The sequence below is a fragment of the Hemibagrus wyckioides genome, linkage group LG04 (genome assembly GCF_019097595.1).
Source record: "Hemibagrus wyckioides isolate EC202008001 linkage group LG04, SWU_Hwy_1.0, whole genome shotgun sequence".
NCBI lineage: Eukaryota > Metazoa > Chordata > Actinopteri > Siluriformes > Bagridae > Hemibagrus > Hemibagrus wyckioides.
Window position 1 is genome coordinate 13,540,105 of NC_080713.1, and position 16,187 is coordinate 13,556,291.

At 42.9% G+C, this 16,187-nt stretch overlaps 1 protein-coding gene across 2 annotated transcripts in view; it reads left to right on the top strand.

Annotated features, from left to right (window-relative positions):
• The window catches only part of reln (reelin), a 400,453-nt gene that overhangs the window by 230,794 nt on the left and 153,472 nt on the right, over positions 1-16,187 (top strand). For both annotated transcript variants that reach the window (XM_058387966.1, XM_058387967.1), the window contains exons 19-22: positions 3,787-3,948; positions 4,140-4,376; positions 7,656-7,848; positions 9,956-10,068. In XM_058387966.1, coding sequence (XP_058243949.1) covers positions 3,787-3,948; positions 4,140-4,376; positions 7,656-7,848; positions 9,956-10,068 — 705 coding nt within the window. The remainder of the gene's footprint in view (positions 1-3,786; positions 3,949-4,139; positions 4,377-7,655; positions 7,849-9,955; positions 10,069-16,187) is intronic.

A 16,187-nucleotide genomic window follows, 5' to 3' on the forward strand; every position in this document is an offset into this window, starting at 1 on the left:
GAAGGACGGTGACATCCGAAGGTGGGCTCCTTTCTGCATAAAGAACTGTTTTCAGAATCATACTCCTCGTCCATGCCTCGCTACGTCCATAGAAAGCCCAGGTTCGTCCAGTCTAGTTTCACTCCTTCCTGAATATTATGACCTACGGGAGGTTTTCAGTAAGGAAAAGGCGACCAGGCTCCCACCGCACAGACCATGGGATTGCACCATAGAACTCCTCCCCAACACCGTACCACCCAAGAATAGAGTTTACCCTCTCTCCATCCCGGAAAAAAAGGCTATGGAAGACTACATCGAAGAGGCCCTCGCTGCAGGATATATCCGGCCCTCTACATCTCCGGCTGAGGCCGGTTTCTTCTTTGTGGAAAAGAAGGATGGAGGGCTCCGGCCATGCATTGACTATCGCGGTTTGAACGCTATCACAGTGCCATACCCCTATCCTCTCCCTTTAGTTCCAGCCGCCCTCGAACAGCTACAAGGAGCTAAAGTGTTCACTAAGCTCGATCTGCGCAGTGCCTACAATCTGATCAGGATAAGGGAGGGAGATGAATGGAAGACTGCTTTTCACACCACGAATGGACACTATGAGTATTTAATCATGCCGTATGGACTCACCAACGCCCCCGCAGTGTTTCAGTCCATGATAAATGAAGTATTCAGAGACATGCTCCACAGTCATGTAATAGCTTACATTGACGACATTCTGATTTATTCATCTGACTTTGAGCAACATATTTCCCACGTTCGAGCCGTCCTCCACCGCCTTGCAGCCCACAACCTCTTCGTAAAGTTGGAAAAGTGTGAGTTCCACTGCTCCTCCATTACGTTTCTGGGTTACGTGATTTCTCAAAAGGGAGTGGAGATGGACCAGTCCAAGGTATCAGCGATCACGTCCTGGCCGGAGCCCACCAGTGTTAAAGGCCTACAGCGATTCCTGGGGTTTGCAAACTTTTATCGCCGTTTCATTCGGAACTATAGCACCATAGCCAGTCCTTTAACCTCATTATTAAAGGGAAAACCACAGAAACTAAGGTGGACTGATCAAGCCAGAACAGCCTTCAATAAGCTCAAGCAAAGCTTCTCCTCTGCCCCCATACTCCGGCACCAACGACCGGATTTACCTTTTACAGTGGAGGTGGACGCCTCGAACAGCGGTGTAGGGGTGGTGCTCTCTCAACACCAGCCAGAGTCTGGCAAACTACACCCGTGCGCCTTCTTCTCCTGTAAACTAACACTGGCAGAGTTGAATTATGACGTGGGCAACAAGGAACTTCTGGCCACGAAGGCTGCTCTGGAAGAGTGGAGACATTGGTTGGAGGGGGCAACTCACCCGTTTCTTATTCTCACCGATCACCGTAACCTTGCGTATCTTCGTGAAGCAAAATGCCTTAACTCACGCCAAGCCAGGTGGGCATTGTTTTTCTCATGTTTCAAGTTCACTGTCAACTATCATCCCGGGTCCAAGAATGGGAAAGCTGATGCACTCTCCAGAATTCATGAGGTCATCGAGTCACCCTCACACCCAGACACCATCCTCCCACCATCTGTTCTGGTAGCCCCCATTCGTTGGGACATCATGAGAGAAATCGAACAGGCCTACACCTCAGAGGCACCACTCCCAAATTGTCCACCCTCCAAGCGTTATGTGCCCACTGCGCTCCGTCCTAGACTGATTAGGTGGACCCACAAAAGCCCCAGCACAGGCCACCCAGGCATACATCGTACGACCCAGTTACTGCGCCAGACCTTTTGGTGGCCTTCTCTAAACCAGGATGTGGAGAGGTTTGTACGCTTATGCTCAGTCTGCGCCCAGTCTCGGACTGACCGCCATTTGCCTGAAGGCTTGTTGGAACCACTACCCATCCCACACCATCCCTGGTCTCACATCTCCATAGACTTTCTCACTGACCTCCCCGATTCACAAGGCTTCACGACGATCATGGTCGTCATTGTCCGGTTCTCCAAGGCTTGTAAATTAGTCCCCATGAAAGGCTTACCCACGTCTATGGAAACCGCCTTGGCCATCTTTCACAACGTGTTCCGGAATTTTGGTCTTCCTGAGGACATAGTGTCGGACCGAGGCACACAGTTTACCTCCAGAGTCTGGCAGGAGTTTTGTAAACAGTTGAGGATCAAAGTCAGTCTGAGCTCAGGATATCATCCCCAATCCGATGGTCAAGCCGAACGTCTGAATCAAGAGCTGGGAAGGTTCCTGAGGGTATACTGCAGCAAGGAACAGCACAGATGGAGTGAGTTCCTCCTGTGGGCCGAATATGCTCAGAACTCCTTAACCCATTCCTCTACGGGGCTGACGCCGTTCCAATGTGTATTTGGCTATCAGCCACCGTTGTTCCTGTGGTCCGAAGAGCCCTCCGACGTCCCCGCGGTAGACGAGTGGTCCATGTGAAGCCAAGAGACCTGGGAACGAGCCCATGTCCGCCTTCAAAGGGCAATACGTCAACAGGTAATTCAGGCCAATCACCGACGTCAGCCTCACCCAACCTACCAGGTGGGTCAAAAGGTTTGGCTATCCACACGCAACCTGAAACTCAAACTGCCCTGCCGTAAGCTCAGCCCCAAATTCATCGGCCCCTTCAAAATTGTTCGCCAGATTAATCCTGTCTCGTATCACCTAGAGCTGCCCGCCTCTTATCGCCTCTCACCCACATTTCATGTGTCTCTGCTCAAGCCCTATCATGAACCACAAACTGCAGGCCCCACTGCCCATGAGCCACCCCCTCCCCTGGACATTGACGGCGCCCTCGCCTATCGGGTTCACACCATTCTTAACTCGTGTCGCCAGGGCAGCCGCCTCCAATACTTGGTGGACTGGGAGGGGTATGGCCCGGAAGAGCGCTGCTGGGTCAATGCGCAAGACATCCTGGACCCTGCACTCATAGAGGAGTTTCACCAGAACTTTCCCCACAGACCCGCTCCTCGCCCGAGGGGGCGCCCTCGACCTCGAACACCTGGAGGTGTTCCTAGACGGGGGGGTTCTGTCACAAGGCAGTCTGGGCCTGAACACCAGAGGGAGCCATTGCCTGAATATTAATCGTTTCTGCCCACTTCCGGTCCAGAGGCGTATTTAAGCAGCACGCTATCTCAGCCCTGTTGCGAAGCATTGTTTTCTTTTGCGTTACTTGCCAAGCCTTGATAAAGCCATCGTCTAGTTTTCCTTGTGCATGACCCTGCCCATTTAGCATTGGACTACGATTTTCGGATTTGTGTTTTGGTTTTGATCTCAGTGTTGCTTTCTGGTATTGACCCATATTCTTCATGACCTCGACTAAGATTTTGCCTTCTGTCCTTATAATAATCTGCATATGGATTCTAACACTCCTACATCTGACGAGACGTTACACCTGCCTTGTTGTACCTGTCTTTTTCGGTGATTGTATTGTGTTAGATAAGGTGCAAAACCATTGTGTATCCAGGTATCCATTCAAGAGTTATGTTTTCGTTACTTATGCTTCATTTGTTTTGTATCTTGTTCAAGTCTTGTTATAGTGTTAGTTTTGTTTTAAGGTAAAAAAGCAGTTCTGATTCTCTGTATGGCAGTTGATCGAGACTACCACAGAGATTTGGATTTGATCCTTGCTCTAGGCAACAACCGCTACATCCACATCTCTTTCTCTCTCTCTCTCTCTCTCTCTCTCTCTCTGTCTCTCTCTTTCTAATTATACCCTTCATCCAAACCTTGCAATGATGGCCACAGTAGCCAGAGATATACAAAATTGCAAGTCAGATACTTTTTTTTCTTTTTTCAGCACCCTTTCTTTATTATAGGTACCTGCAATTCACTCTGAGGCTGGGCAGCCGTAGTACCCTTAGTTCCTGTCCTGCCCCAGATCAGCCTGGGGAGGGATTGCTGCTCCATTATTCATCTGATAATGGCATTACCTGGAGCCTGCTACAGCATTACTCCTATGAAGGCTTTCATGAACCCAGGTAACCAAATCTTTCCTACTACAATATTGTATTTTAGCTTTTACTTTTAGTTACAGTTCATAATTTCAGTGGAACAAGTCTGTTTATGACAGCTTATTCTCTGTGTAATTTGTGTAAAAATGGCTGAATTAATTGCTAGCTGCACAGAAACTTTTATAATGCACTAATTGATAGCACCTTATCTCTGTTAGGATTGTGTCAGTTGAGCTCCCATCTGGGGCACAGAAATTTGGTGTACAGTTCCGCTGGTGGCAGCCACATCATTCGGGAAGTGGACAGGATGTTTGGGCACTGGATGAGATCAGTATGACATCTGTGCTCTTTAATACTATTAGTCTGGACTTCAGCAATGTGTTGGATGTCACCCAAAGTCTGGGTTTCTACCTGGGACGTGTACAGCCCTACTGCCAGCAAGATTGGACACTTTGGTACAAGAGCAAATGCACACACATGCACACACACACAAAATCTTTACTTTTATATTGACCTCATTATCCAGAACGATGGACAAAAGTGAATGAATACGTCAGTCCTGGTTCACTAGGATATCATAAGTCTTAAACTCTGTTGGGAAGTAATATAGAACAGAGATAAAATATCTATCTATCTATCTATCTATCTATCTATCTATCTATCTATCTATCTATCTATAAATATATGCAGCTAGTGGTGGGAGCACAGCAATAAGGTGGTGTTCAAGAACTTTAGAAGGTTGAAAGCTGCAGCTGAATTTGCATTCATTTGCAGAGGTGAGAAGATCAGTGTCAAATTAGCGAGAGTATGCATGAGTAAAAGAACAGTTGATTATCCATGGTTACCTAAAAGTAACCCCAAAGGTGTGAGCAGTGGCTGAAATGGAGATCGGCAAGTTGTCCAATGAATCACCTGGGATGAACAACAGTTTAGTTTTGCTGGAATTGAGTTTTATCTGATGATCTGTCATCCATGATTATTTGTCAGACATACTGAAATCTGAACAGTAGATAAGTTGAGTATCATCAGCATAGCAGTGGTAAGAGAACCCTTATGAGGATATAACTTCACCAAAAGAATGAGTATAGAGAGAGAGAAAAGATGAGGACCAAGTACTGAGCCTTGTAGGACACCAGTGGAGAGTCTGAGCATATGTAAATGTTACCTGATATAAACAACCTTCAAGGTAGAAAGCAAACAATTGCCATGCTGCTCCATGAATTCCAAGACTCTTAAGGGTGGACAAGAGGCTTTTTTGAAATTGAGGAGAATGAGGACAGATGGCAGCTAGGTGATATAGCAGCATGTAGTTGATCAGTGACAGTGAAAAGAGCAGTCTCTGTGGAATCTACCACTTTGAAACCAGAGTGGTTGGAATCTTGGTGGTTGTTCTGTGAGAAGTAGAGAGACAGTTAATTACAAACAGTGCATTCAGAGGTTTTAGAAAGAAAAGATAAGATAATGAATAAAAGAGAAATCATACTGATCAAAAGTTGCTAAAATCTGAGGGATCTAGAGCACATTTCTTCAAGATGGGGATAACCCTTGCTCTTAGGAAAGTAGTTAATATATGGTGATTGTTGATTGATGATTGTAGTGATGAATGATAGGTGGTTTTGTGACATGGTCTGGAACCTTGTGGAAGGGATTGGATCCAGTGGGCAGGTAGTAGGAGTGCAGGACAAAATGACTTGCAGGATCTCTTGTGTTGCTAGGGTTGAAAAACATGACTGTAAAGGGATAGTAGGGAAATCCTGTGTATGTATTATAAAGGACGTCAATGTAGAAGTAAAGATCTGGCAGATGTTCTCAAACTTCTCATTGTAAAAGGAGGTGAAGTCTTCAGCAATCAGGGAGGATGAAGCAGGTGGAGCTGAGAGTGGTTGAGTAGTAAAAAGATGTTGTGCCACTTATAAGGATCTTGTGTAGACGCTTCCAGTTTTTTATTGGATAAGGCATTGTTAGCATAAGTCATGTAGAAGGAGAAACTGGACAGGAAGAACATGGAAAAAGGTGATATCTCAAGTAGTATTTGCTTGCACTTTCTCTCTGCTGATCTTAATTCTCTACTATTGCTGCACAACAAATCTGAATGCTAAGGAGCAGGACAAGAAGTCATCCTTGGTTTAGTAGACGGAAGGCAGAGGAGGTCCATGGTTGAAGAACAAGATGAGAGAAAGTCACTGTGTCCAAGGGTGGTAGAATGAAAGGGTACAGAATGGAGGTTTCAGTGGGTTAGAGAGAAATGTTGGAAGTTGGTTTTAGTCAGGTGATGGCAAAGGATACCAGATGATGATAAGAAGTGTGAAGTGTGATGGAAGTCATGTCTGTAGCTGGGGGACAATGAGTGAAGACCATGTCCAGTACATTTAATCTCTTGTGCATGGAAAGGCAGCTGTTGAATGTTAAGGAGAAGGAATTGAGAAGAACCAGAAGGCTTTATACTTTGTTCACTATACCTGTTTCAGATGAGGAACAGCAAAACTCTAAGTAACTCACCTTACTACTAAGGTGAGATTGTGGAAGACAGTTTCATCTCACAGGTCATACACCAGGACAAGTCTGAGCACAGCAACAAAACACAAGGTAGTTGTATTGTATCAGCAAGGTCTCTCCTAGGCAAAGATTTCAAAGCAGACTCAGGTTTCAAGATGTGCTGTTCATGCTATTTTGAAGAAGCACAAAGACACAGGTAATGATGAGGAATGTAGACACAGTGATGGGCCAAGGAAACTTAATGCAGCAGATTAAAGTCACATCATGCTTACTTCCCTTCAACACCAGAAGATGTCCAGTAGTGTCATCAGCAAAGAACTGGCGGAAACCTATGGGACCCAGGTACACCCATCTACTGTCTGGAGAAGTCTGGCCAGAAGTGGTCTTCATGGAAGAATTGCCACCAAAAAGCCATACCTCCAACATGGAAACAAGGCTACACAACTCAAGAATGCACAAAAGCATAGAAAGTGTGGTGCAGAAAAATGGCAGCAGCAGCTCTGGATTGATGATTCAAAATTTTTAATATTTGGGTGTAGCAGGAGGCAGGTTGTTTGCTGAAGGGCTGGAGAACTGTACAATAATGAATGTCTGCCAGCAATAGTGAAGCATGAAGTTCCTTGAAGGTTTGGGGCTGCATTTCTGCAAATATAATTGGAGATTTGGTCAGAATTAATGATGAGAGATAAAGGCAGATACTTATCTATGATGCAATACCATCAGGGAGGCATCTGATTGGTCCCAAATTTATTCTGCAGCAGAACAATGAACCAAAATATACAGCAATTGTCAGTAAAAATTTAGTGTAGAGAAGCTAAGGAGCTAACATAGCGTAAAGAAGAACAAGGAGTGCTGGAAGTGATGGTTTAGCCCCCACAGAGTCCTCATCTCAACAACAATGAGTCTGTCTGGGATTACATAAAGAGACAAATGGATTTGAGGCAGCCTACATCCAAAGAATATCTGTGATTAGTTCTCCAAAATGGAACAACCTACCTGCCAAATTCTTTCTAAAAGTGTGCAAGTGTACCGAGAAGAACTGATGCTGTTTTGCAGGCAAATGGTGGTCACACCAAATATTGGTTTGATTTGGATTTCTTATCTGTTTATTTACTTTCAATTTGTTAACTGATAAAAAATAAACTATTAACACTATTTTTGAAAGTACTGTACAACATTATGAAATACATAATGCTTATATGATAAACAGTTATGATAACATGCTCATTCCTGCACAGTTTCTCTGGGGAAACTACCCTTGGCTCCAGTATTCGCTATGTGGAGACTCAATCCATGCAGATCGGCGCCTCCTATACATTACAGTTCTCCCTGATAATGGGCTGTGGTCGTGAGCCTTCCCCTCATATTGACACACAGGTTCTACTGGAGTTCTCTACAAATCATGGTTTGACCTGGCACCTAGTAAGAGAGGTAAGAAATATGGTCTTTAACCAAAACTCACACACAAAGAGCAAAAAATATTTACATAATTTATCAAAATTTAAGCAAAATTTGTTTATATAACATTATTAGAAGAAACATAAACAGTATATATCTCTGTTGCTGTGAAGACCAAAAATGAGTTTGTTTTATCAGCTTTAATCAGAAATCACATAATTCATTGAATGGATGTTGAACATAGAAGTGTGACTAAATAATCCAGAAATGTTCACCCTTCGATGGGATAAGCAGTTCATAGCCCAACAGTAGCCTGGATACACTGTAAAACTGGGCTGTATGGAAGACTAGTGAGAAGTAAGCCATTGTTCAAACATATTCATCAGCAGGAATTGGTAAACTGTGCATAATGGGGTCAAACATGGCAATCTTAACAAAGAGGGCAACCTCTGCTCTGTGAACAATTTCTTTGAATTTATTACCAGATTTAGATTATTTCCTTAGTCTAGATTCTTTAGAATTACCCTCCTTACGTAGTGACCTCACTGACCTTTGGTATATGCTCTGGTGTATGGTCAGGTTCAATGTCCTTTCAACATCCATAGAAATAATTAGAAATGTGATACTGGGGCAGAGGTTTACCTTTCTAAAGGACAGTTAATCTAACCATGCAGACAAAGTTCAAAACCAACGATCAAAACTAAGAATATGAATGTGTTAGAATGTCACATTTAAATGTCAGTCCGGTTGATCATCTGTGGCAACACTTGTTTACCAACAGTATTCAGCAGATCTGACAGAGCATGAGCAATTCTTCCAAGACGAATGGGTAAAGATATCAGAATCCAAATGAGCAAAGTGTATATTTACCAGTGGTGGGCCGTCAGGGCCTGCTGGCCTAAACAGCGGTGATCTGAATCACTGACTTGCATTTTAATTTATTTAATATATTTTTCCATGAATGTGTATTAAATTATTCAAAATAGTCTATTTTCTACATTTCATAGCTTTTCTCTTGGTTGTGCTGCTTCCAGTAGTCTATATTTATAATAAGAGTATTTATCCAATTATATTTCAACCAGTGGCTGACATCATGTGTTGCCAGAGTGAAAGAAATGTGCTTTAAGGCCTTCAGAATCAATAGTGCAGGCACCTGTAGCTTAAAATAAGTGGCAATGAAATTGTTACCTTAACCAATCAGATTTCAAGTTGGCATCACTGGGGCCGTCTAGCAGGCATACGATTACGTCAGCAATTTCCTGTCCTTTGATTGGATAATTGGAGTAGTCAGTGGCAGCAAACCGCACAAACTTGACTGAACTTTCTTCATTTCTTATGTATACAACCCCCAGAGTCAATACGTTTCAATACCACAAATGCAGCTACCAGTCTTTCGTCCTCCACAAGGTGGCACACATGATTATGGAGACCTTCTCCTTAATAGAAGTGTTCAAACTGAGACAGTTAGATGGTGTTTGCTGATGGACATTATCCTTTTAGTCAATTAATAGATATTCATTTGAATTTAAGTCAGGGTTTTAACTAACTCCAAACAAAATGTCAGATGGGCTTTTTCTAAAAATGACTTATTGTCACCCTCTCAAATTTCCCTCTGTTGGAAATAAAATATTACAGGTATTACAAAATCATTTGATTCCTGATGGCCTCTCTGACTGAATACCTCCTTTTCTTGGGCATCTAGTTTTTATGGATTCCCAAATTTATACAGTCTATGGATGGTGCTATGTATTTGATTAATGATGAAATTGAAACCTTTGTATATCCCTTACCTGGTAGTAGCTTTCCTCAACTTTGTTGCAGAGCTGTTTTCGAAGGTTTTGGAGCCCATTCTGCTGTCTTTGTGTGAATTTGCATTTGACAAACTATGAAGTGTTGAATACTTATTTCCCACACTGTAAATATTAAAACATGGTGTGCATTAAATTTCTATTTGGTTAATCAAATGATGGCTGTAATGACAACATACGAATCAGTTCAAGGAGCTGATATTTACAGTAATCAGTCTGTTTTATAACTACAGTTTATTTTGATAGATTTTTTCATTACATCATATGTAATAATGACACATTAGTATTATGATCAGTTATGGGTGAGTTATTTATTTTTGTATTACTCACAGGTATGTCTTCCAGGAATGCCTAGTTGTCCTGAATTTACTGCACCTAGTATCTACCACCCTTCTGAGTTCATTAATTGGAAAAGGATTGCCATTCCTCTACATCAAAAAACATGGTGAGTATATGTATATTTGATCAATTATGTCATCAGGAGTATGATGCATGGTTTTAAAGCATGGAGGTGTTTAGACAATATATATATATATATATATATATATATATATATATATATATATTACAGCATAACATTTAATTGAATTACATGGTTATCTAAAAATAACATTAACTAACGTACATGACAATAAATGAGAAATAATGTCCTATGCTGGATCACTTTTTAAAATGCAATTATGCATCACTGTGCTCTTATTCTAAGGAAAAGGTTTGCTCACTACATAACTTTCTCATGTGTATAACATGCCATCATCCAAAAGTGATCGAGCCATTTTTAATCGGACTGATGGGGGCATTTGCCATGTTTGCATGGCTTTCCAGGTCATTCCTGTATTAATAGCATGCTTTCCATTTAAGTGAGTGAGATACGACAGACAGACTGTAACTAATTTTCTTTTCATGTGCATTAAATAATAAGAGAATATGAGATATTTCAAAGTTTCTAAAGACAAACTTCTTATGTCTATGCAACAATTATCAGAATGTGCTTTATTTATAATAAAGAAAAATTTAGAAATACAGATATAAGCAGGGTGGAAATATAAATCAAAACACAGCTACCACCCTCAGTGGACCTCTTGTAGTTTGCGTATCATCCTAACCATTCCACGGATGATGCCATTGCCACAACCCTCCATCTTGCCCTCACACACCTAGACTGGGAGACCCCAGTCAGTCTGGATCGGGAACAGCATCTCCAGTACCACCACACTGAGCACTGGAGCTCCTCAGGGCTGTGTGCTCAGTCTTCTGCTGTTCACTTTGCTGACTCACGACTGTGCAGCAATGCACAGATCCAGCCACATTGTCAAGTTCGCCGATGACACGACCGTGATGGGTCTCATCAGCAAGAACGACAAGTCAGCTTACAGAGAGGAGGTGCAGCAGCTAACAGCATGGTGTAGAGCCAACAACCTGTCTCTGAACATTGACAAGACTATAGAGATGGTTGTTGACTTCAGGAGAGCACAGAATGACCATTCTCCGCTGTCCATCGACGAATCCTCTGTGGAGATCATCAAGAGCACCAAATTCCTTGGTGTTCATCTGGAAGAGAACTTCACCTGGTAACTCAACACCAGCTCCATCACCAAGAAAGCCCAGCAGCGCCTCTACTTCCAGAGGAGGCTATGGAAAGCCCATCTCCCTTCCCCCATCCTGACTGTGTTCTACAGAGGGACCATCGAGAGCGTCCTGAGCAGCTGTATCACTGCCTGGTTTGGGAACTGCACCATCTCAGATCGCAAGACCCTTCAGCGGATAGTGAGGACAGCTGAGAAGATCATCTGAGTCTCTCTCCCCTCTATCCAGGAAATTTACACTGCACGTTGCATCCGCAAAGTTAACAGCATTGTGGATGACCCCACACACCCCTCATCAACCTTCTGCCATCTGGAAAGTGGTACCGGAGCATTTGGACCCACACAACCAGACTGTGTAACAATTTCTTTCCTCAAGCCATCAGGCTCCTCAACACCCAGGACTGAACTGTACAAAACTCTCTGTCTCTCTCTCACACACACACACACACACTCTCTCTCTCTCTCTCTCACCTGTGTGGACACACACACACACATAACTTATATTGTTTGATACTTATTGCACTACCTCAACCCTTGTGTTTATTACATCTGCTGCTATGTTTATGTTTATTTCTATTTTGCACTACCTCAACCACTGCTATTGTATTTTTGCACAATGCATGTTGTCAGGTCCCAAAGTTGTACATCATCTCATTTTATTTCATTTCATTTACATTTCATTGCACATGTTCTTTTTCTTTTTTCGGTGCTAGGTGTCCTGTGTTTTTGTGTTGTCTTTTTTGTACTTATTGTTTTTGCATTGTGTTTTCATTGCTTTGTTTGCACCTAGTTGCACACTTTGCACTTCATGTGGTCCTTTATTTGGTCCTAGATCTTTATGTTGTATGTTTATGTAGCACCAGGTCCTGGAGAAACGTTGTTTCATTTCACTATGTACTGCATCAGCTATATGTGGTTGAAATGACAATAAACCTTCTTGAATTGAATTGAAAATTGAAATAGGGTACTCATGAACAGGAGGCATATACAGGTGCAAAATGTGTAGCTCAGGAGTAAGATGTGTGTGGTTCAATGAAATAAGATTGAACAGTATTGCACTTGTGCCTATACACATACATGTATATATAGATTATTATATTGCACTAGGGGAGATGGCAGACAGATTAATTGTTAAGGAGATGAATGGCTTGAGGGAAGAAGCTGTTCTTGTGTCTGGATTTCCTGGTGTTTACTGATCTCTAACGCCAGCCGGAGGGTAAAAGTTCAAAGAGGGGGTGGGCCAGGTGTGTGGGGTCCAGAGTGATTCTACCTGCACGTTCCCTAATTCTGGATGTGTACAGTTCTTGGAGAGTGGGCAGCAATATTCCTCTCAGTGGTCCTGACTATCCGTTGTAATCTTTGTATATCTGATTTGGTGGCTGAGCTGAACCAAACAAACAGTAATAGTCATAGACAGACAATAGACAGACTCAGTGACAGCTGAGTAGAACTGTGTTAACAGCTCTACAGGTTGAACTTTCTCAGCTGGTGAAGAAAGAACAACCTCTGCTGGGTTTTTTTGACAATGGAGTCAATGTGTGTTTCCCACCTCAGGTCCTGGGAGATGGTAGAGCCCAAGAATCTGAATGACTCCACAGTAGCCACAGTGCTGTCAGTGATTGGAGGGGGGGATGGTGGTAGTGGACTTTCTCCTACCATCTCTACTGTTTCAAATCGAGGTTGTTGAGACTGCACCAGACATCTAACTTGTGTCAACCATGGTGTCATCTGCAAACTTAAGGAGCTTGACAGAGGGGTCTGTAGCAGTGCAGTCATTCATGTACAGCAAGAAAAGTAGTGGGGATAACATGCATCCCTGAGGAGCACCAGGAGCTTACCAGATGTAAGGACCTTACCAGATGTGAGGAGCTTACCTTACTCCAGATAAAATTCATGGTGACAGGTGCAGCAGTAAGGGTCCTGTGTGTTTTCTGTATTTTACAAAGCAAAAGTTTTTATTGTGAGTAAATGCATATAATTGTATGCCATTTTTTTAAACAAGGTTTTTCCTAAAGTGGTTCTCTAACAACATAGTCTGGGGGTCCATCAATTATGAGAGAACAGGTGGTGGCATTTCTGATAAGACTGCATCCTAGAGAGGTCCCGAAATTACACTTCCAAGGAGAGAAATGTTAAATTTAAACTTAGTAAAACACAGTATTGTGGAGGCAAATAGAGCCTATTGAATCAAGGTTTAGTGAACCTTTTCAACTGGAAGAAGAAGGCCTCCAATATATACTGACTGTGTAATTACAAATTCAAATTCAAATTCAAATTTTATTTGTCACATACAAAATCATACACAGTACGACATGTAGTGAAATGCTTTTTACGACTGTCTTACATAAAAGAGGAAAGAGTAAAAAGAAAACGTGTGAACTTGAAAATCAAGTGTCAGATATGCATATGCAAATATATGTCTATGTATATATAACAAATATAAAAATATAAAAAACAAAAACAAAAAAATATAAATGTATATATATATATATATATATATATACACTATATTGCCAAAAGTATTCGCTCACCTACCTTGACTCGCATATGAACTTAAGTGACATCCCATTCCTAATCCATAGGGTTCAATATGACGTCGGTCCACCCTTTGCAGCTATAACAGCTTCAACTCTTCTGGGAAGGCTGTCCACAAGGTTTAGGAGTGTGTTTATGGGAATTTTTGACCATTCTTCCAGAAGCGCATTTGTGAGGTCACACACTGATGTTGGACAAGAAGGCCTGGCTCTCAGTCTCCACTCTAATTCATCCCAAAGGTGTTCTATGGGGTTGAGGTCAGGACTCTGTGCAGGCCAGTCAAGTTCATCCACACCAGACTCTGTCATCCATGTCTTTATGGACCTTGCTTTGTGCACTGCTGCACAGTCATGTTGGAAGAGGAAGGTGCCAGCTCCAAACTGTTCCCACAAAGTTGGGAGCATGGAATTGTCCAAAATGTCTTGGTATGCTGAAGCATTCAGAGTTCCTTTCACTGGAACTAAGGGGCCAAGCCCAGCTCCTGAAAAACAACCCCACACCATAATCCCCCCTCCACCAAACTTTACACTTGGCACAATGCAGTCAGACAAGTACCGTTCTCCTGGCAACCGCCAAACCCAGACTCGTCCATCAGATTGCCAGATGGAGAAGAGTGATTCGTCACTCCAGAGAACGCGTCTCCACTGCTCTAGAGTTCAGTGGAGGCGTGCTTTACACCACTGCATCCGACGCTTTGCATTGCACTTGGTGATGTATGGCTTGGATGCAGCTGCTCAGCCATGGAAACCCATTCCATGAAGCTCTCTGCGCACTGTTCTTGAGCTAATCTGAAGGCCACATGAAGTTTGGAGGTCTGTAGCGATTGACTCTGCAGAAAGTTGGTGACCTCTTCGCACTATGCGCCTCAGCATCCGCTGACACCGCTCCATCAGTTTACGTGGCCTACCACTTGGTGGCTGAGTTGCTGTCGTTCCCAAACACTTCCATGTTCTTATAATACAGCTGACAGTTGACTGTGGAATATTTAGGAGCGAGGAAATTTCACGACTGGATTTGTTGCACAGGTGGCATCCTATCACAGTTCCACGCTGGAATTCACTAAGCTCCTGAGAGCGACCCATTCTTTCACAAATGTTTGTAAAAACAGTCTGCATGCCTAGGTGCTTGATTTTATACACCTGTGGCCATGGAAGTGATTGGAACACCTGATTCTGATTATTTGGATGGGTGAGCGAATACTTTTGGCAATATAGTGTGTATATATATATATATATATATATATATATATATATATATAGTACAATATAGTATATGTATAGTATATGTGAAAAATAAAACAATATAAATAAATATATGTGTAGATAATGTACAGAAGATACAGTATATGAATATATGTAGATAAAATGGTCAACATTGAAATGGTGTTGCAAAAGAATATAGTATGTACAGTGTGCATATGTAAGATAAATATATAAATATATTGTAGATGTGTATATAAGGCAAAATATAGTGACCAGTTTAACAGGGAGTAAAGTGACAGTGCAGTGTGTACACAAAGATGTACAGAGAAGATGTACAGTGAGAGTGTTCAGAGTAGTGCAGAGTACAAAGTAGTGCAATTTTGCATGTGCAACAATCAGCTGAGGTAGAATGTTATGTTATGTTGTGTGGGGTTAAGACTAGAGAGTCCAGATCCTAGGTGTACTGTTTGAGGGCCCGAATGGCCTGCGGGAAGAAGCTCCTCCTCATTCTCTCTGTGTTTGCCTTCAAGGAATGGAAACATTTCCCTGACCTCAACAGAGAGAAGAGTCCATTGTTGGGATGGCTGAGGTCCTTCATAATCTTCCTGGCTTTGGTCCAGCACCGCTTGCTGTATATGGTGTCCAGGTCAGGAAGCTCGGTGCGGATGGTACGCTTGGCTGATCGCACCACCCTCTGGAGAGCTTGCCTGTCCTGCTTGGTGCTGTTCCCAAACCAGGCAGTGATACTTCCCGTCAGGATGCTTTCAATGTTGCAGGTGTAGAATGTCTTTAGCACCTTTGAGGGCAGTTTAAAGTCCTTCAGGCATCTGAGATTATAAAGATGCTGCTGGGCCTTCTTTACCAGGGTGTTAACATGACAGGACCATGTCAGGTCCTGCGTGATGTAGACACCTAGGTACCGGAAACTGTCCACTCTCTCCATTGGGGTCCCGTTGATGGTGAGGGGCTGGTAATTCCTCTCCTGCTTTGTGCTAAAGTCCACTATCAGCTCCTTAGTCTTGCTGACATTCAGGAGGAGATTGTTGACCTGGCACCATGTCTCCAGGTTTTTAATCTCCTCTAGGTAGATCGTCTCATCATTATTGGAGATCAGGCCCACCACCACAGTATTGTCCACAAACTTCACGATGTTGGTGGAGCTGGAAGTGGCCACACAGTCAAAGGTGTACAGAGAGTACAGCAGGGGGCTCAGAACACAACCCTGGGGGGCTCCAGTGCTG